Source organism: Anolis carolinensis, chromosome 2 (assembly GCF_035594765.1).
Source record: "Anolis carolinensis isolate JA03-04 chromosome 2, rAnoCar3.1.pri, whole genome shotgun sequence".
In the NCBI taxonomy this organism is placed as follows: domain Eukaryota; kingdom Metazoa; phylum Chordata; class Lepidosauria; order Squamata; family Dactyloidae; genus Anolis; species Anolis carolinensis.
In genome coordinates, this window is record NC_085842.1 from 273,327,654 (window position 1) to 273,347,267 (window position 19,614).

Consider the following 19,614-nt stretch of genomic DNA (forward strand, 5'->3'; position numbering starts at 1 on the left):
TAATAGTCTGGTTTCCATGTAAATGTAAGTGGCAAATCCTTTCAAGCTACACTTCACCCAATTGGTGGGTGTTACATGCTTGTTTTTTCCTCCATAGAAAAATACATTTTTACACAAAAAGTAAATGAAAATAGGAAAGTTCTGATGAGTTGTTCCACATAATGTTATTTTCCTCCTTGAGTTGGGTACAGATGTATATTCAATGGTGAGCATATATCCATATTGAGGCTGCAACACTGCAAGTAGTTTGGCCACCACTGGGATGCCTTTGAGGTTTCATCCCTCTGTGAGAAGAGAAGATGACATGGACAAAGGTAACAACTGTTGCATGAATTCTAGTAATCCATGTGTAGAGTTGGAAACAAATGTTTCCTTCAAAATAAATTCAAATTCTACAGTAGCTTAGAAATACTTTCTTTGCTAAATGGTAATACATAATTGAGAGCCAGTATGGTGTAGTGGTTTGAGAGTTAGGCTAAGATTCTGTTTGGCCATGGAAACCTACTTGGTGACGCTGGCCAAGTCACTTATTTTAGCCTCAAACGAAAGCAATGGGAAGCCTCTTCTGAATAAGTATGTATGACAAGACATTGCTAGGCAGTATTCAGTAGGATTCATTTAGATGGGTTTATATTCAGGATTGGCCCTTTCTTGAGATGGAGTGATGCCCTTTGCCTCAGGAAATGAATCAGGAAGAGCAGAAAATCCTACTACACTTTGGTGGGTACTTTGAAGTGTTTCACTGCTCACCATTTTATCGTATTTTTCATTGTGGGGAAGTAATTGACAGGGTTCAATTGAACAGTTGCATATCATATTACTTTTAGGGAATTTTTATAATTTTAAATAAGATTTCTCTGAGGAACCCACCAGGCTCAAATGATGCATCCTGAGCCAGTCATGTGGTGGACATGGCTCTAGAGACTTTCTGTGCTCATAGCACTGGATGAAAGCACTGCTTGTTCTCTCCTCATAAGGAACTAGGCATCTTGGACTACGACTGTTTCTGTTTTACCATGAAGCATTTTAATTGACTTTTAGGTTACACATGAATGCCATGCAAAGGTTTGCAGAAAGCAGTCACATCAGCCCATACTGCTTAGCAGATCTTTCTTTTCAAGTCTACTTCTGATCACAAAATGTACATCTTCAGCACATCTTCAAGTTCAATCAACTTTTTGAAAGTTGAGAGAAGCATTTTTCCTAACAGTTCTAATAAGCTTGTCAAGAGCAACATGCAAGCTTCTGGAAAATTACTGAACTGTCTCAATTTCCCAAGCAGCAATTTCACAAGCTGTAGAGAAAACAGGCATTTGTGCAAGAGCAGCTAGAATAATCTCTCTTCAATAAATAAATTGTTTCTGCTTGATGCAATGCTCTCTTTTAAACAAACTTTCATTGTAACTTGAAGTTCACTATATGCAAGGACAGAAAATTCCGGTACCTGTGGGCCTTTAAGCAAACAGATTAAAACATTCTTGGTTTAGGTCGGATGAAAGGAGCTCATAGTTCTTTAATATCAAATATCAACATTCAGGAGACATTCAGCAACACAGTTTTGCTGGAGTTTCCCTGGTGTGTGTGTGTGTGTGTGTGTGTGTGTGTGTGTGAAATAAAAGATGTGGGGAGAAGGATGGAAGACCTGAACATCCTTCTGAGAAAGTGTGAAAAATAGAAACCTTAACTCCACTGTACTATTTATTTCATCTGCAAAATATTTTTTAAAACTTGAATTTTTAAATGCACAGCCAGTTTGCATGGAAGGAGAAACTTCTACATGAAATTGCAGGTTGCAACAATTATTATAGAGCAGGGCTTATTAAATATTTTCTACTCCTGACCCCTTTTTGCCTGAGAAATATTTATGAGACCCTGGATATATATGTATATAAAATAGGTATACAAATCAAGCATTTACTCATAAGACGTCAAAAGAAAAGGTATTTAAAAGCATTTCTTTAGTATACATATTTTATTAAAGACTAGAGCAAATTTGCATACAAATAGATGGATGTGTTTGTTTATTTTTGCATAGAGAATTAATCCTTGGCTGAACATTTAATTCTGCAGGATGTAAAGCATCTTCAACCTTTTTCATGCCATGTTGGCATACTTTGTTTGCAGCCTCAAATGGCTGGTAAACTTACAAGGGGAAAAGGGCATTAAAACAGTAGATAACATAGTTCCCTTTTCAGCATAGTAGACACGCACCCAATGTGCACCGGGTATGGTTCAGTAAAAACAAAGAACGGTCTAAGGCAGGGATAGGTAACTGTTAGAGGCAGCTGCCAATTCTCCTTGGATCCACTATATCCACAATTTGTACCCCATCCATTAGGCCCAGATACTTCTATTTTTATCTGTAGATCTCAAAATGGCAACAGGAACTGCAGGTGCATCTCTTCCTGTTTTGAGAATGACTGCAAAAGGAGATATTTGGGTTCAGAGTTATGGGATTCTTGTGAGTGTTTGGGGCTATTTTTGCGTATGTGTATTCACATTTTGGATTGCTCTACAGGATTTTTGGGCACAATTGTCCGAAAATTGTACTAAAAGGGTTAGACACAACAACAACAACAACAACAACAACAACCATATGGCCCTTCTCCACTAAGACATTGCTGCTGAGATTCCTGAGATAGGAAATCAGAGGAGGGCTGAGGTGTTGCTCCTAAAATTGCTGAAGTTAAAAATAGGGCAGGAAAATGGGAGATGTATAACAATAACAACAACAACTTTATTTTATATCCTGCCTCCATCTCCCTGAAAGGACTCAGGGCGGCTTACATGGGGACATGCCCAATCCAACAAAAATTAAAACCAAACATAAATTGAAACATATCTCAATAAAATCAATAACCTTACAACAAGACAATAACATAAAACAGCATCATCAACAGCCAATAGTCTGAGCAGTAATGGGTAGGGAATTTCAGGGGGAAGGGAATTGTGTAATAGAATTTCAGAACAGGGCTGGTGGACAAGAATGCAATGGCCAATAATAAATTAGAAGTAAAAGAGCAATGTCAGTTTAAAACACTAAACCTATAGGAGGAAGGACAGGTATAAAGTGTGGGAACTGCTGATAGACATAGTTGTGGATCAAATATCTTGTGAACTGCTTGTGAATCTTTCTGTGATATTGCTCCCAAGATTCCTCAGGTTAAAAGGGGGGTGGGGGCAATAGGCTCCAGGGACCTTTCTGAGATGTTGGATATATGACACTGGGTATAGTTCAGCTACTATAGCAGCACATGTTGTCTTCTTCCTTTCCAGATGTCTTCTTGTAGAACATTATTATCTATAAACCTGTATGTTTATAGTGTATATAATGTAATGTATATAATGTATATAAAGTATATAATGTAATGGATTAAAAACCTGTACAACACTGATGCAAAATTCATCACCCTAATTACAGCCTTATTATTGCAAGAGAGGCTATTACTGCTCTTTGGACAAGTGAGAGCCCACAGGTCAAATTCAATCGTGTTGGGTGCCTTTAAGATCTTGATCAAACTCGACTGAAGGTTGCATACTTGCTGCCACAAAAAAATACAAGATTGCTAAAGCAACTTGGTGTTGCATAGATCAGTTAAAAATACTTTAGGAAATTCCCATGAGTTTTATTAGTTGTGTTCCTTAAATTTGTTTCTGGCTTATGAGAACCCTATGGCAAACCTATTGAAATTTGTTCTTGACAAGACATTTTTCAAAAGGGATTTTCCTTTGCCTTCCTCTGAGGCTGAGAAACTTACTTGCCCAGTGGGTTTCCCTGATTTGAGTAAGCATCCATAGCCTGGTGTTCCAGAGTCTTAGTCCCGTACTCAAACGGCTACATTATGCTCACTCTATTCCCATGATAATACGTGCAGTTGGCCCTAAGTATCATAGGTTCTGGATCCACAGAATCAATCATCCACAGCTTGAAAATATTTTTTTTAAAAATCTAACAAATCTACCATTTTATGTACAGGACAGAATTTAACTATGTCACTGTATATAATGGGACTTGAAAACCTATGGAACCAAATCCCAGTAGATACAAAAGGTGCATTGTAATGTTTACAACTCAAAAGCTGTCATTGTGCCTATTTAACCACTAGGTGGCAGTCACTTGTTGCAGTCTTATGAATTTTGACTACAAAAACAAAGCCCAACAATAAAGAAATACATTTTTACATTTTACATTTTTACTGATTGTGTTCGAAGTAGGGATGGAAAGACTATGGTTGGTGCTTATCTTCTAGCAAGAATTGGAGAGTAGTCCAATTGTCTGGAAGGCCTGCTGAAAAAGTAAATAGTTGTGAGATTAATAGAAATTTATTTATTTTTATTCCGCTTTTCTCTCCTGAGTGGGATTCAAAGCGACGTACATTTAGGAAAGCTTTGAGGGCTGTTTGTGCAAAAATAGATGTCACTTTTCTGCATGCACAAAATTCTCCTGTATCTGCAGATGACACTATTTTTCTTTTCAGAACTCATACTTTCTCTGCAAAGATTTTGAGGAGAAGCACTGCACAAAAATGTGTAGTTCTCTGCACAAGAATCCCTGTAAACACAACTAAAAGTGCTATAGAAATCTTCATTTTGTCTTGCAGAAGACTGAAAACTACAGAAATGAGTCATTCCTACCAGGATGTGAATATTTGTGAATATTTATATTACTAAAGTATCTACATGATAGGTTTGCCAGGTGTCGTTTATTATAAGGAATGTTCCTTTTATGGCTGGCAGGTGTCCCTTATTATGGGAGATTTCACTTTCTGAAGGTTGGAAAACATTACCTTTTATAGACTGAATGAGATGCCACAAAATCTTATAGGTTGTGGTGTAGGTTCTTCATGAAGACAGAAATAATTTATTTATGTTGATGTATTTTGACTGTTGTACCCTGCCCTGAGCCAGGAAAAGAGTTGGGTAACAAATAAAATGTATTGTTATGAATGTGGCTAATATGTTAATTTTACAGAGAAGTACCCAAGTAAGATAACAGAAATCAATACTTACATTTGGTATTTAAACAGAACATAAACTTGTTAATAGCTGCTGTTGCCAACCATGCAGTGTTAGGAATTTTGGCTGTGGCTTATTGCTATTTTTAAGACCTGGCAGCACTACTATAAGAAGATAGCACCAGGAAGTGGGGAGCAAAGTGTGAAATATTGCTTCTATATTTTGCAAGTGAGTATAAGTTAGAGTTAGTTCTCAATGGAAGACAAGATTGGTGAATTGTGTTGCTGGGTCTATACATTTTCAGTGGCAGAGCTTGTGCAGATTTCCACACATATACACATGAACCATACCACAAGTAAAATAACAGAAATAAGCAAGGAACAGTTAATATAGCAATACCACAGAGACACCAAAGAGAAAACATGAAGCTGAGCGGAAGGATTGTTTCCTTAAGGAGTCAGACTAACATAACCAAGAACCATGAGTCCAAGGGAATCTGAATCTCTCGATATGGACCTGCTGTATTGATCTCTCTTTATTCCTATTAAGCAGATGATCCAGAATATTGGTCTTCCATTGAGAAAACAAAACATACAAAAAAAACCCCCAAAAGCAAGCCAATTAACCAGGCATGTATTGTATGTTTTTGGCGCATTTTTTCAATAGTCCTTTGTGCCCACATTGTGGCATCACAGAGAAGCCATATCCCACAAATCAAAGTATGCCTTTGAATGTGGACAATAGGTTAATTTTACAGAGAAGTATTCTCATAGCAGTATTGGCTGGAAGATGTGAGCACTCAGACTGGTGACTGGAAATCACTGTGTGTGCTGATCTTTGATTTTTTGATAGCATTCTATAAAACTAGTCAAGAACTGGTTGTACTGAATGACTAACAAAATAAATGTCTCATGTTGGAACATTGTGTTTTTCTTGAGCCATTACAGGTTCCTGCCTATACAAAAAAAAAAAAGCTGTATACTTTGCAAGAACCAATTATTATTTTCGTGTCAGGAGTGACTTGTGAAACGGCAAGTTGCTTCTGGTGTGAGTGAATTGACCATCTGCAAAACGTCTCTCATGTCCCCACATGGAGCTGGAGCTGATAGATGGAGCTTGTCCTTGGCCTCCCCGGGTTAGAGTCGAACTGGCAACCTTCGGGTCAGCAACCCAACCTTCAAGCCAGCAGTCCTGCCAGCACGAGGTTTAGCCCACAGCGCCACTGGGGGCTCCTGCAAGAACCAATTAATATGGCCATCTCACTCTAAACATGGTTAGGTAGGGAATGTTACACCATGTTTTTCATGTGGAATGAAAGAAAAACTATTTATTTCTTTTCCGGGCAATAGACTTTGAATATATATAGATAGATAGTTAGATAGATAGAAGATAGAGAAGATCATTTACTAATGTGAAAGCTAAAATGTACAAATATGTAAAAAAAGGATGTAAAAAGGGAAAGCCCAGAAAATTTACACAAATTCTTTCAATTATATGTGTGTCAAAAGAATTTTGTGATTCTACCAGAAAATGTTACATTTTAGAATAGAAGATAATATTGTTTACAATCTACATCTGTGGCTCCCTAAATGAAAACAAAATGACCTTTAGATAATTTCACAAATATAAAAAAGGAAGAAAGAGAGGAAAGAAAGGAAAAGAAAAAAAAGAAAAATGAAGGGAGTGTTTGTGGTGGCAGGTAGTTATATAGGACATCTTCTTGTTAATACAGTAGGGTTTCACTTATCTAACATTCGCTTAGCCAATGTTCTGAATTATCCAACGCAGTCTGCCTCCCGCCTGAATCCACAGCTGTTCCTCTAGGCAGCAAGGACCAAAGTTTTTACTGATTTAATTTCCAACAATGTTGTTACTGTAAGTTCATTTTATGCAATTATATCTTTATCTGTAGTAAATTTGTTAGTAGTCAAAGTTTTTGTAGTCAATGTTTTCAATACACTGCGATGTTTTGGTGCTACCGGTAAGTTCGTAAATACAATAATTACTACATAACGTTACTATGTATTGAACTGCTTTTTCTGTCATTTGTTGTAAAACATGTTTTGGTGCTTAATTTGTAAAATCATAATGTAATTTGACATTTAATATGCTTTTTCTTAATCCCTTTTTATTATCCAACATTTTCACTTATCCAACATTCTGCTGGCCCATTTATGTTGGATAAGTGAGACTCTACTGTACCACCAAGCCTTTCAAATGTTAGCGATCTAACATTCAGTGCCAAAAGCAAATATCTTGATTTCTCCTCTGATGTCTTTTCATGCCCAGTACCTTTTGTTATTGTGACCTGGGACTTCAGACACAAGAATCAGAAAAGTGAACCAGAAATGACAGTCTGAAGGAACACTCATAAATCAAGCTAAAGAAAGTGAGGGACAGGATAGTCATTATACCACATTACTCCAATATACTGCATTGATCTATAAATTCTGATGAAGTACTACAGTATACTACCTAATTGAAAAACTCTACTTAATCAAGATGCCTCCCAGGGAACCAATTTCTACCTAATGATACTTGATAGCAAGGACAGCTGCTTAATTGGGATGGTAATTTCACATAATTGGAACACCTTCAGGTAACTTCACAGTGTTTAGTTCAGCATGTCTCAGATTCACACTGTCTTATCTGCTCTTCAAACAGAAGATGGATTCATGCTTTGTTTCCTATGCTCATCTGCACTGGACTACCAAGGTGGTCTCTTCAGTTTGAAACCTGTGGATTCAAAAGCCTCCCCCACCAAGTGTAGAGTGAAGTACATCTTGGGTTTAGTGCATCAGCCTGGAACCAGGCAACAATGGCTTTCCATTGAAATCGCCACTCACTATTGTTTTGCCCACCTTTGATCTCTTCTTTTCATACTGACTATTTAACACTGCATCTGGAAACAATGAAGTATTGTCAGGGGGAAAAAAACCATCAACCTGAATTGTTGTAGAAATATTATGTGCAACAAATCTTCTCCCCATTATACACATCACCTAGCAAGAGGTTATTATTTTAACTATACATTAAAGCAGTTTTCCATCTTCCTTTTCTTCTTTTAAATAAACAGTGGTCAGAGTAGCTAAAAGCTTGAAAAAATATATACAGCATTTGGTTAAAATATATTTAAAAACCAGAAACTGAAAGAATGTGTGAAGGCTAATTTCAGTATTCTATACAATCAACTTACTTGTTCTTTAGGAACTTACTGGATTTTGAATACCAGTATCACAATAGATTTGTAGAATACTGTATAATAAATGTGTTATTCAGTTTATTTTGTAAACAACTTTAATGAAAAAAATCAGCTGCTTGAGGTATGATACTTTGGTCAAAGTTTTGTTGGTACTTACTCTCTCTGTGACCAGCGTTGGGGAAGTTCATCATCACAAATGTTGAAGGTATCCTATCTATTCTGCCTTTGCAAACTTTTGCAACTTTTCTTTCCTTTGCTTGCTCTGTTCAAAATCCTTTTTCTCTGAAACCTTTTCCTTAATAAAACATTATAAACATACCCAGAAATGGTACAGCCAGGTAAAGCTACTTTATGCCTGAGTAAAGTGGGAATTCTGGCCAGGGGCGGTTCAACCGTTAGGCGAAGTAGGCGATTGCTGAAAGCACCATCCTTTGGGGGTGCAGTTGAGGCGCCTCTTGAGGTGCCTCAAAGTGCCCCCAATGAGCAGCTTCTTTTTTTGTCTTTTTTTCTTTTTCCCCACTCTCTGCTGGGAGGGGGCACACCCTCCGGGAGTGCCTCACCTTCCCCCTCCTACGTGTGCACATGCGTACGAACCCCTGCCTCCTCTTCCCAGGCCTGTGGCCTGGCCGGCCTCCGAGGCCTCGCACCGGCCTCTGCGGCCTCCCGCTGGCCTCTGAGGCCTCCCGCTGGCCTTGCCGGCCTCCTGCTGGCCTCCGCGGCCTCCCGCCGGCCTCCGAGGTTTCCCGCCAGCCTCCGAGGCCTCACGCCGGCCTCCACGACTGCCCACAGCCTAGCCTGCCTTCGCCTCCTTGAGGCCAGATCTCCAGGCTGCCTGGCCATGTTCCAGCTTTCTCTCCTGATGGTGTACCCCACTTATGGCAGGCATCTTCAGAGGTTGTGAGGTCTGTTGGAATCAAGGTGAGGTTACAAATCTGGACCTGAATATACTGTATAAGACTTTATTATTATTATTATTATTATGTACAGGGTGGGAGAAAGGAAAAACTCTTGTCTGCTGGAGACAGGTGTGGATTTTGCAATTGGCCACCTTGATTAGCATGTAATGGCTTTGCAGATTCAAAGCCTGGTTGCTTCCTCCCTGGGGGCATCCTTGGTTGGGAGGTGTTAGCTGGCCCTGATTGTTTCCTGTCTGGATTTTCCCAGTTTTCAGGGTGTTGTTCTTTATTTACTGTCCTGATTTTAGAGTTTTTTTTAATACCGGGGGCCAGATTCCCTTTCGGTGGCCTTTTAATTATCTGCCTTGATATTCTGGGTTTATGGCTGTGTGGAAGGACGCTCAGGGCTCTTCCACAAAGCCATATAACCCAGAATATCAAAACAGAATAACCCACAATATCTGCTTTGAACTAGGTTATCTGAGTCCACACTGCCCTATATCCCAGTTCAATGTTTGGTGCTAAATTCGTAAATACAGTAATTCCTACATAACATTACCATGTATTGAACTGCTTTTTCTGTCAATTTGTTGTAAAACATGATATTTTGGTGCTTAATTTGTAAAATCATAATGTAATTTGATGATTAATAAGCTTTTCCTTAATCCCTCCTTTTTATCCAACATTTTCGCTTATCCAACACTTTTATTTTTCAGTGATTGGTTTTGGGAGGGGCGCCAAAATTCTGTTCGCTTACACTTGAAAATTTCCTTGGGGCGGCCCTGCTTCTGGCAATCCTCTTCCAACTCCTAATACATCACAAGCTTGAACAGAAAGGACAGTGACCTATTAGCTTATCTGATTTTTATGATTTATTTTCTGCTCTTCAGTGAAGTTATCTGGGCAGCTGATAATTCTTTAGCCTGCAATGTATTATGAATTAAACCTCAAGCACTGGTGGCAAAAGAAAAAAGACTTGCACAAGGGTCAAAGTGGATGTGATGATATTCCTGGTCATTTTTTAAATGAAAGAGAATATATGTAAACTACATTTGGGCTGGTGAGGGAGACAGATATATCCTTGACTTGGTGCCAGTCAGAATTGACTGCACTGGAGTGGTTATTTGCTATGTGTGGAAGGAAGCTCCCCTTAGCACCAAAAGGCTTCCACCGTAAATAGTAGGGGTCCATGTTAGAGATGATGGCAGTAATTCTTGCCATAAAAATGATCGTTTTGTTTTTCTTCCCTCTAGAGCAGAGGTGTCAAATGCTTGGGAATCCAACCCCCAGAAGCCCTAGCCAGCTTGTCCAATGGTCAGGAATTCTGGGAGCTAAAGTCCAAAACACTTGGAGGGCCACATGTTTGACACCACTGCTCTAGAGTGCTAGCTTCTCTTTGTTAAAGGATTTGTATAACATCTTATTGAGGTTTGACCATTTGACAACTCATTTTCTCTTTCAGGCCACAAAATTCTGTAAATAAAATAGGTGAATAATACTCTCCGAAAGTTTACATTCTGCTCAGAAAACATTATTAGGAATATGAATTATTGAAATTCAGAGTGGAAAGTGGAAGAGGCAGTTTGTATAAGGTTTTCTTAATCGAATGCATCAGCATCAGTGAACTTAGCCAGCTTGCATATTATTATTATTATTATTATTATTATTATTATTATTATTATTATTTCCCAATTTATCTACCCAAAGGGAACTCAATGTAGCTCGACATAAAAGCCACTTTGAGTATTGAAATATACTCAATATATAAATAAGTATATAAATATATAAATATGCAAAAATATATAGTTAAACATAACCAGCACTAAAAAATTACAGTTAAAAACCACGGGCTTGGGATCCAAGACCTGCAGGGGAGGCCCTTTTCTTGCTTCTACTACCGTCTCAAACATACTTGGTGGGGATGGGGGAGAGGGCCTTCTCTGTGATAGTCCCCCGGCTCTGGAACTCTCTCCCCAGGGAGATTAGACTGGCACCCACCTTGTCCACATTCCGCAAAGATCTAAAAACGTGGATGTTCCATTGTGCTTTCGATTAAACAGTCACAGGAAATTCGGCCCCAACTATAACTACCATCAGTTCTCGCACTTTATCCCTGTCCTTTGTCCTATAGGTTTAGCATTAAAAGACATTGCTCCTTCAGTTCTAATTTATTATTTTTATTCATTTTGTTCTCCAGTCCTATTTTAGAAGTATATTTCACTAGTCCCCCCCCCCCCCCCCGTATTTCAGTGCTCATTACAAGATAGATTGTTGATTGATGATGCTGTTTTATATTGTTATTGTTTTTGTAATGTTATTGATTTTATTGACTTATGTTTTAATATTTGGTTGGTTTTAATTGTTGTTGGACTGAGCATGTTCCCCATGTAAGCCGCCCCGAGTCCCTACGTGGAGATGGAGGCCGGATATAAAAATAGTTATTATAATATTATTATTATATCCATCAAAACAGTTAAATACCATATCTGATTCCAAGCACAGAATTCCAGTATATATGATGTCTACAGAATACAGTCTTCTTCCTGGATGAACCTCCTGCTTACTTCACTTTCAGGAGGAACGTGGCAGCAGAACTCATCAATATATTATCCTTCTTTTTAAACAGATTGCCTAGTTATAAATAGATTGCAATGTAAGCAAATTAAAAGGTCATATTTAATGTTTCTACCATACGATAGATAGCACTGCTTGTATTTGGTGCTTGTGTTTGCAAAAATAGTTGCTACAGGAAAATAGCTCACTGTAAAGAAAGATCCTGGAGAACTTTTTATTTGTCAAGCCTCATTTGGCTAACAGTACACGACAGTGACAACTGGAGAGTTCTGGTAAAACAAGAATAAAAAACAGGTAGAGTAGAGTAGTGACTAAGGTCCCTTTTTAATGCATCTCAAAGCTAGCTTCAAACTGTGGTGGCCAGGCATCAAAGTCCCACAAAAATGCACAAAAGAAAGCCCTTTATGTGCATCAGTGCTCAGTGGTTTATGTAATCACAAGACAAATACAAACTGGTTCCAGGATTTCGTATGTAATCACCTGCACAGTGAAATTACTTCAATACCAGTTCGAAACTGCATTAAATGATCAGTGTAGATGGGGCCTAAGTATCTAAAAGACTCCAATCTTATAGCAGATTACTTGGAAGACATACTGTGAGTGAGACATATACCTGAGTAGATCCATGCAGAACTGCCCTTGGATTCATCTTCTATGAATTAATTATGCCACCTTACAGTACACCATGACCTCTCCATCTGAAACTGATGTAACTTCAGAGGGTTGTTAGAAGGATCACTGAGATTTTACATATAGTGCAATCTGAACACTCTAAAATGCTCTGTAAGTACTAAGTTTTAAAACTGTTACGATCATACTGTGATAGTAAGGACTATACTGTATGACTGGGGGAAGAAAAAAAATACAGAAATAAAATTCGTTCTATGCAAGTTGAGACACAGGTTTCCTCTTAACTCTGACAATGTTTTATTTGTGTACACACCCTGGAGTTTTTGATATACAGGCCAGATTTTTCTTTAAAAAAGTCTAACAGGATTATATACACGTAATGCAAATTTAGTTTTAGGTTTTTGGTTTGCTTTTAAAAACAAAACAAAACAAATGCCACATAATAAAACATCTTCTTCTATACAAAATAGCACTTTGGTTCTCCTTTTCTCTCCCCCCACCCCCTTTTGCTGGTAGAAAGCAGTGATAAAAACTGCATGTTTTAAGTGATTTGAGATATTGTTTACAAATGTTGCATACAAAAACCCATTTCCCTCTCCCCCAAATGCAAAAATTCCAAAGTACACTCTGACAGCTAATGCTCTGCGAACACTTTATTACACAAATTACATTCAGCTTCTGAAAATAGTGTTCTAACAGTGTAACCATCTAAAAATAAGACATCCCGGGAACACACAGAGTGTGGAGGAAGAAAAAAAACCATTTTAAATAGAGGCTTTTAAAATCTTTCCCCTCAAAGCAACAGATTGCTAGAGATTCCTTTTCTTAAAAAATAGGGGCTTTAGCAGCTTTGCTTTATTGTGGCACTGTATTTTCTCTGCTCTGTGATATGTTAAGGACATTGAAAGTGAAAAGGCACAAAAGAAAAATTGGTGATGGAAAATCATTTTGTTTAAGCAGAGAGTGGGACTTATTTACAAATATAGAGGAGGTCCCTAACTGAAATGAGCAAATACTAGTACTGTAAAATCATTGCTACAAATAAAACGGGATTGCTCTGCTTTATTAAAAGATTCGCATGAGACAATGGCACTGATATGAAATGCTCACATCCAAAAATCAAAATGAAGCAAAATAAAAATAAAATAAAATAAATTGTGTACAGCCTCACAAAGGACTAGTACAGTTTACAATTAAATACACAAAATCTTGAAACGTGCTAAATCCGGCAATCTTTGCAGAATCATACAATGTAGAAATCAAAGGCCAATTTCAGGAAGAAGACGAGGGCAACACTGGAGGCTGAGGAACAGAATCTTCTTCTTCTGAATCAGTAGGGTCATCCTCATCTTTTTCTTGATCACTTCCTTCTGTACTAAGCCGGTCAAACCCTTTCCGACTGTAGCCTGCACGACTTGCGAAGAAATTCCCCAGGTTAAGGCCTCCACTACCCTTTCCTGTAAAAGAAAACACATTTTTAAAAAGAGGTTAAGTTCCATCTTTCCCACATATTAGTTATTACATGTCATCAACTTGATTTTTGGTTTCATTGGTTTGGTTTCAGCTCTGTTCATTTAACAGCTCCTTCCCAGAAAGCCTGTTGGATAAAGCGATTCCACAAAGGAAGCATGAAATAGTTTTTTTGTCACCCAGCCAAATGCAATCTATACTCCTTTTTCGTTTCTTTTCTGGCAAGTGAAAAATGAGATAGTTACAATACAGGTTTTATTGAAAGTTGTAATAGTCTCTATCCCTTTTCTTCCTAATGTCAAAGCTTTTCTTAAAGTTAGTCCAGGGATTATTCAGAATTTAAGGCGGGGAGAAATATTTGCAGCCATGATTTTTTCATCTGCTTCTTCTTTATATAAATGAAAGGTCTGAAGAAAGGAGATCAATTCCTTAGTATTATTCTCAGACTCTAGAAATTCTACTGCGCTTCTCATCATACCCTACAAAATCATCAGCTCCCAAAGGCTTTGCTTGGTAGATAACAGGGGTGACTCATCAGCATTGCTACAGCCTTCTCATCAAGAATAACTGCCGGATTCATTAGCGGCAGAAGACAATATGTACTGGGAGCAGGCAGGCATTTAATGTCTAATGGAGAAAGTCAAAGCAAAGTGCACTTGCTACACAAATTAGGAGCCAGGAATATTTCCCACGCAGGTCCACAATCATAACACACATTCCCAAGGATTTAATAGCTTGGTGTTTATCTGTATAGATATAATCTTTGACTTTCAGAAAGTAAACACCAGGCCTTGTTTTTTACTTACCTCTAAATCTGCCCAGGATTCTCCCTGAACTCGAGTCAGGTTTATGTTCAGCATCCACTATAAAAATGAGACATATTTCTAAATCAGGTGCAAGAACCCTAATTTGGGATTATATTAATGAAAGACAAACCTGGAAGATACAGCAGGTTGTAAGAAAAGCAAGCTACATGGAAGACAAACAGAATTGAAATTACAGAGTGTCGTTACTAAGAGGGAGATGGTTTCAGTTTTGCAAGCTGAAAAAAATAAAACCTACTGCAAATGACTGTGACTATTCACTTTCTAGAAAGATGTTATATAAATATGTGAAAATGCGCTAGCCTTCCCTCTCTGTCTGTAGGTCTATTCCTGTCATTGCAAAGAAAACAAAGGTTCTGCTCATGCAATCTTTGTCCTTTTTGGGAAGAGGATTGCTGATCATTGTTGCTCTTTCTGTGAACTACAGGGGTATGGAGGCAGAGAAGGAACGTCTACTCTCCTCTTCATGTACTGATCCAACACACAATGAAAATGTGAAAAGGGTTAATGTTCTGTTATCCCTGACCCTTTGAGGTATAACAATATTATTCACATTTAATAGGCATTGAATTTGAGATATCTCCCTGCAAAGTGTCCCAAATCAGCTAAGATAAGAGGCTCACTCACTAGGATTACTTAGGGTTCCATGACTGAGTGGGGATGTCAAGCTTGGTGTCCAGAGTTGCAGTCCAAGCCACTACATCATGCTAGCTTTCCTCCCCTTTCTATTCTATGCCTTTATCCCACTTGTACAAACAAAACAATACAGCTTTTTGGATATTTAAGTTAACTGGTGCCAAAGTCCTCAGCTACTTCGAAATACTATTCATTTATTTATGGCTATGCATCCTGACTTTCTTATACAAATGGAACACAAGGTAGCAGAATAAAAAGGTACAATTAAACACAAAAGAAGTTATCACATAATACAGCTTCTACATTATGCAGAACTTCTACATTCAGAATGCAGAGCTATTAGTGTTAGCACAGAGAATAAGGGGCAGGTAGGCACTGACAGATTTTAAAGAAAAAGATGGAGACACCCAAAGGAGAGAAAGCTCATACAGCACCTGAACAAGACAGCAAGACCACCACATAATTGGTTGTGCTTTCTTCAACTATCTGTTTTGAACAATCTACTTTTTGTGAACTCACAGAATAAAAATCTGCCCCCTGCTAAAGCACAACAAGAAATTTTGATCCTAACTGGAAAGTGAAAACAACAATAACATTTTCTGAGCTGAGAAGGTCAAAGATATGCTCAAGGTGCATATCTTTCAAGTTATTTACATCTGCCCAAATACAAATGCTTTATAATTGGGAAATAAGCATTTCACATTCTTTTAACACAAAGGATTTAGATACTGAAAGATCTGTAGTTGCTGTATGAAGAGTTAGTTAATTACCTCCATATAGTCTTGTCTTTCTCCACCAAATAAATATCACAATTGCCAAGAGGACAACAATAGGAATGATGAGTAGTGTTGTAATAAGAACAACAGAAACTTCTGTGTTGGCCTGCTGGACCACATGATGCTTTTCTTCTTTCTTTAACAATTCCTTTGCTACAGGCTTGTTTGTCAATCTGGCTTCTATAACAGCCTCTGCTTCTTTAGGGAGGGAAGAGATTATACTGATTAACTTTGAGAAAACATGCAGATGAATCCAGATCGATTTTGTATGTAAGTTTACTAAAATATAAACTATAATAGCAACAAGATGCCCACACTGTAAAGTTTGCTACAATAAAAAAAAATCAAGTCTTTTTCCTTCTGCATATGTATTGCACTACAGTATATGGTGGGCCACTTCTATAATTCTTTTTTGCTGGATTCTGATACAAGGTATCCTCACTCCCTTGATCAGAAATTGGAAAAATGATGTTTTTGGTCTACAATTACCAGAATCTTGTTTCTAGTCAGGATGGTTAGTGGCAAAATAGATTAGGGTATATGTTGAGCTGTAGTCATAAATGTTATATATCTATGCTCTGCACATGCCAAACAAAGGTATGTGAATAGTGACTTGTGTAAGTGCATGTTTTAGCCATGTTAATCCCCTTTTTGGATGGCACACATATAGTTATTCTCTTGTCCTTGTGCTCAGTCAAAAAAAAACTCCCAGTACCAGGCAGTGTTAGGCCTAAGAGGGACTGCAGTTGTTCATTTTTAATAGAGGGGAAGTGACCACATATATCCAAGTGCTGCGAGTTCCTGAGTTCATGCAATCTGAGTTTATGTTGTTCCTTGACACTTGACTAAGTTGAGACCAGTTTCTCTGTGGTGTGAATTGCCTTCCTCTCATTTTAAAATCTCTGGGGGATTGACAAGTGACAGGCAGTGGGAAGATGTGGAATTAGGCATGTGGAACTACAAGAACATGTAGAATCCTAGCTACTGAGTTCTGAAGTTATGTATTTATCTGGAGAGACATGATACACAATCAATTTGATAAGATTGCTGAATAGGCCAGCCTCTACCAACTGATGGGAAAAGCTGTTTCTCTAGATCTTCCCTCACAACAAATCCATGTTTACCAATGAGCTCTAAGCTACTCAGTAAATCTAGAGTTGAAAATGAATTTGAACTGTAACCAAGAACCTTGGAAGTCATCTTGGTACAGTAATTCCATTGTGTGCTGCAGGTGGTTATCTGCTCTTACAGCTGGATAAAATAGGAGCTGGGAAATGTCATAAGGTGTCTCTTTTCAGGAGATTTGTCCATGCCATGCTAGTGTGGCAATGCTGGATTTTGTTGGTTTTTTTGTAAAACAGAAATAAATGGGAGAAAGCATACATGGAAGGCCTCAAAACAGCCAAGAAGGACCATATCAGCATGGAATAGAGAAGAAAGAAGGCGAGCATTGACCAATAAGATCCTATCTTTACACTTGTTTTTCAATCCAAGTAATAAACCTACATTTTCAAAGTACATGAATAAAACATACCAGCTGGAATGCAAGAGCTGACTTCTCAGAGGTCTCATTTTTATGTATCCAAAAAAATTCAGTCTTGACTAGGGTATTGATTTTACTCAACATAATTGTGGCAGAAAAGCAGTAGAATACAGTTTTGAGAGATGTGATCATGAAGACTGAGACAGCAATGATCATAATAAAGACCCTGTAGGACCTTGTATAGGCTTAGCAGACTACTTATATGAAGGAGGATGTAAATGCTGATTCCATTACTGTTGAATGCTTGCTATCTTTAACCAGCTTCTTTTCCTCTTCCCCTCTCATCAATATATTCTGATCTGAAGACTTAGCCCTTTTGAAGACAGAAAGAGCCAACAATCAATAGGCAGTTGGAGAAGCAGTGCTAAGGTCAATGGGGGTTAATTGATCTTTTTGTTTTGTTTTGTATTTTGTAGCACTAAAGGACAAAACACCAGTGGAGCCAAGCTCAAACATATGATCAAATCCAAGGATGCTTCCATCCTGTATATCTTGAAAAAGAAGTTCAAGCATAGGTTATGATCAAATGAGTAAATGTTCTTAAATAGTAGTCTATTTTTAGTGGCCAGGCTGAGACCATATTGCTATGCTTCTACTTTTTTTCATGTCAGGAGCGACTTGAGAAACTGCAATTGGCTGTCTGCAAGGATGTTGCCCAGGGGACGCCTGGATGTTTGATGGGAGGCTTCTCTCATGTCCATCCATGGAGCTGGAGCTGATAGAGGGAGCTCATCCACATTCTACAGGGAGAGCTTTTTAATCTAAATGCATGATGCTGACAGGATTGAGAGACAAATGCTCAAAAGACAACTGTCAACAGTGCATTTTTTTTTTTACCAAAGCAGAGGACGAATCTGAATGGCTATTGGTTTGAGGAATGCTATTCCTACAATAAATGCATTTTTAAAAGTATCATTTGGACTTATAGGACCTGACATAAAAATAACAGAACATAGTCAAAAAATGTAAATAGAGAAGCATAGCCAAAAGAAGAATACTGATACTGAGGAGAACATGAAGAATGATGCAAAGAGGTCTTAATCTCACACTCTAGTGAGCAAATTTTCAACAAAGGTAATACTATGGTGTAAGCAAAGGAAATGAGAAGTCTAGCAGGAACCACACTAGAAATACATAGGCAAGCCCCCACCTTGTTAGCCTTTAAGAAAGATCTAAAAACATGGCTTTTCCGATGTGCCTTTGGGGAGTAAATGTAATATATTGCTCTGGCCATTCCCCTTGGTTTTTATCCTTTAGACTGCTCCACCATTTTATTTCCCTGTTTCCCCCTATTCCTATGTCTCTCTCTCCCGAGTTTTTAATTAAGTGTTCATGTGGCCCGCCCTGTTTTTTACTGTTTTCTCTGATTTGTGCTGTAATGTATATGATTATTTTTGCACTGTTATATTGTGTTATGATATGTTGTTTTATTTTGTTATATTGTATGGTGTCTGGGCATGGCCCCATGTAAGCCGCCCCGAGTCCCCGTTGGGGAGATGGTGGCGGGGTATAAATAAAGTTTTATTATTATTATTATTATTACATGTGGAAGGGTGGGCAAGGTTCACATTAATAAGATTGCTCATTTTTGCACGTTTCCGAACATACTTTATGCCATTGGAGATTGACCCATACATATAAGTTCCAGAGACCACAATGAAAAGCTCAACATTAGATCCACAGGTATTTTTAAAAATGTAACGATATGAAATAGAACAACAAAACAAGTAATTCTGAGTGAGAATATTTTAGAATAGCGGACTCTTACTTTTTAAATACTTGTCATTGTGTTGCCCCACTGTTATCTCATTAGCCCTTCCAGTCACTACATTTAGTTTCTAAGTATTAGTCCCCATTTGAATTCCCTGTCATTCTTCATAGAATCAAAGAGTTGGAAGAGACCCTGTGGACCATCCAGTTCAACCCCCAGGCAAGAAGCATGAAAATTGCATTCAAAACACCCCCGACAAATGACCATGCTGAAGGAACAGGAAGACATGTGGAGTTCTTGCCTATAAATTAATATGTATTGAGTAACTTGCATCCATATGCAATGCAGGGATGGATTCCAGCAGACTGAGTACCTCTGCATTTGATTTAGGTTTAT

The 19,614-nt window shown here is 38.1% G+C and overlaps 1 protein-coding gene across 9 annotated transcripts in view; it reads right to left on the reverse strand.

Annotated features, from left to right (window-relative positions):
* Positions 1-12,893: 12,893 nt before the first annotated feature.
* pam (peptidylglycine alpha-amidating monooxygenase) overlaps positions 12,894-19,614 on the reverse strand; it is a 213,217-nt gene continuing 206,496 nt past the window's right edge. For 4 of the 9 annotated variants that reach the window (XM_016994838.2, XM_008113968.3, XM_008113970.3 and 1 more), the window contains 3 exons: positions 15,959-16,162; positions 14,535-14,591; positions 12,894-13,715 (listed from right to left, as the gene is read on the reverse strand). In XM_016994838.2, the coding sequence (XP_016850327.1) occupies positions 13,531-13,715; positions 14,535-14,591; positions 15,959-16,162 (446 nt within the window). In that variant the 3' untranslated portion in view covers positions 12,894-13,530. Of the gene's footprint in view, positions 13,716-14,534; positions 14,592-15,958; positions 16,163-16,221; positions 17,821-19,614 lie in introns of those variants that run through there. The other 5 variants (XM_062972227.1, XM_008113967.3, XM_008113972.3 and 2 more) reach the window with 3 other exon arrangements.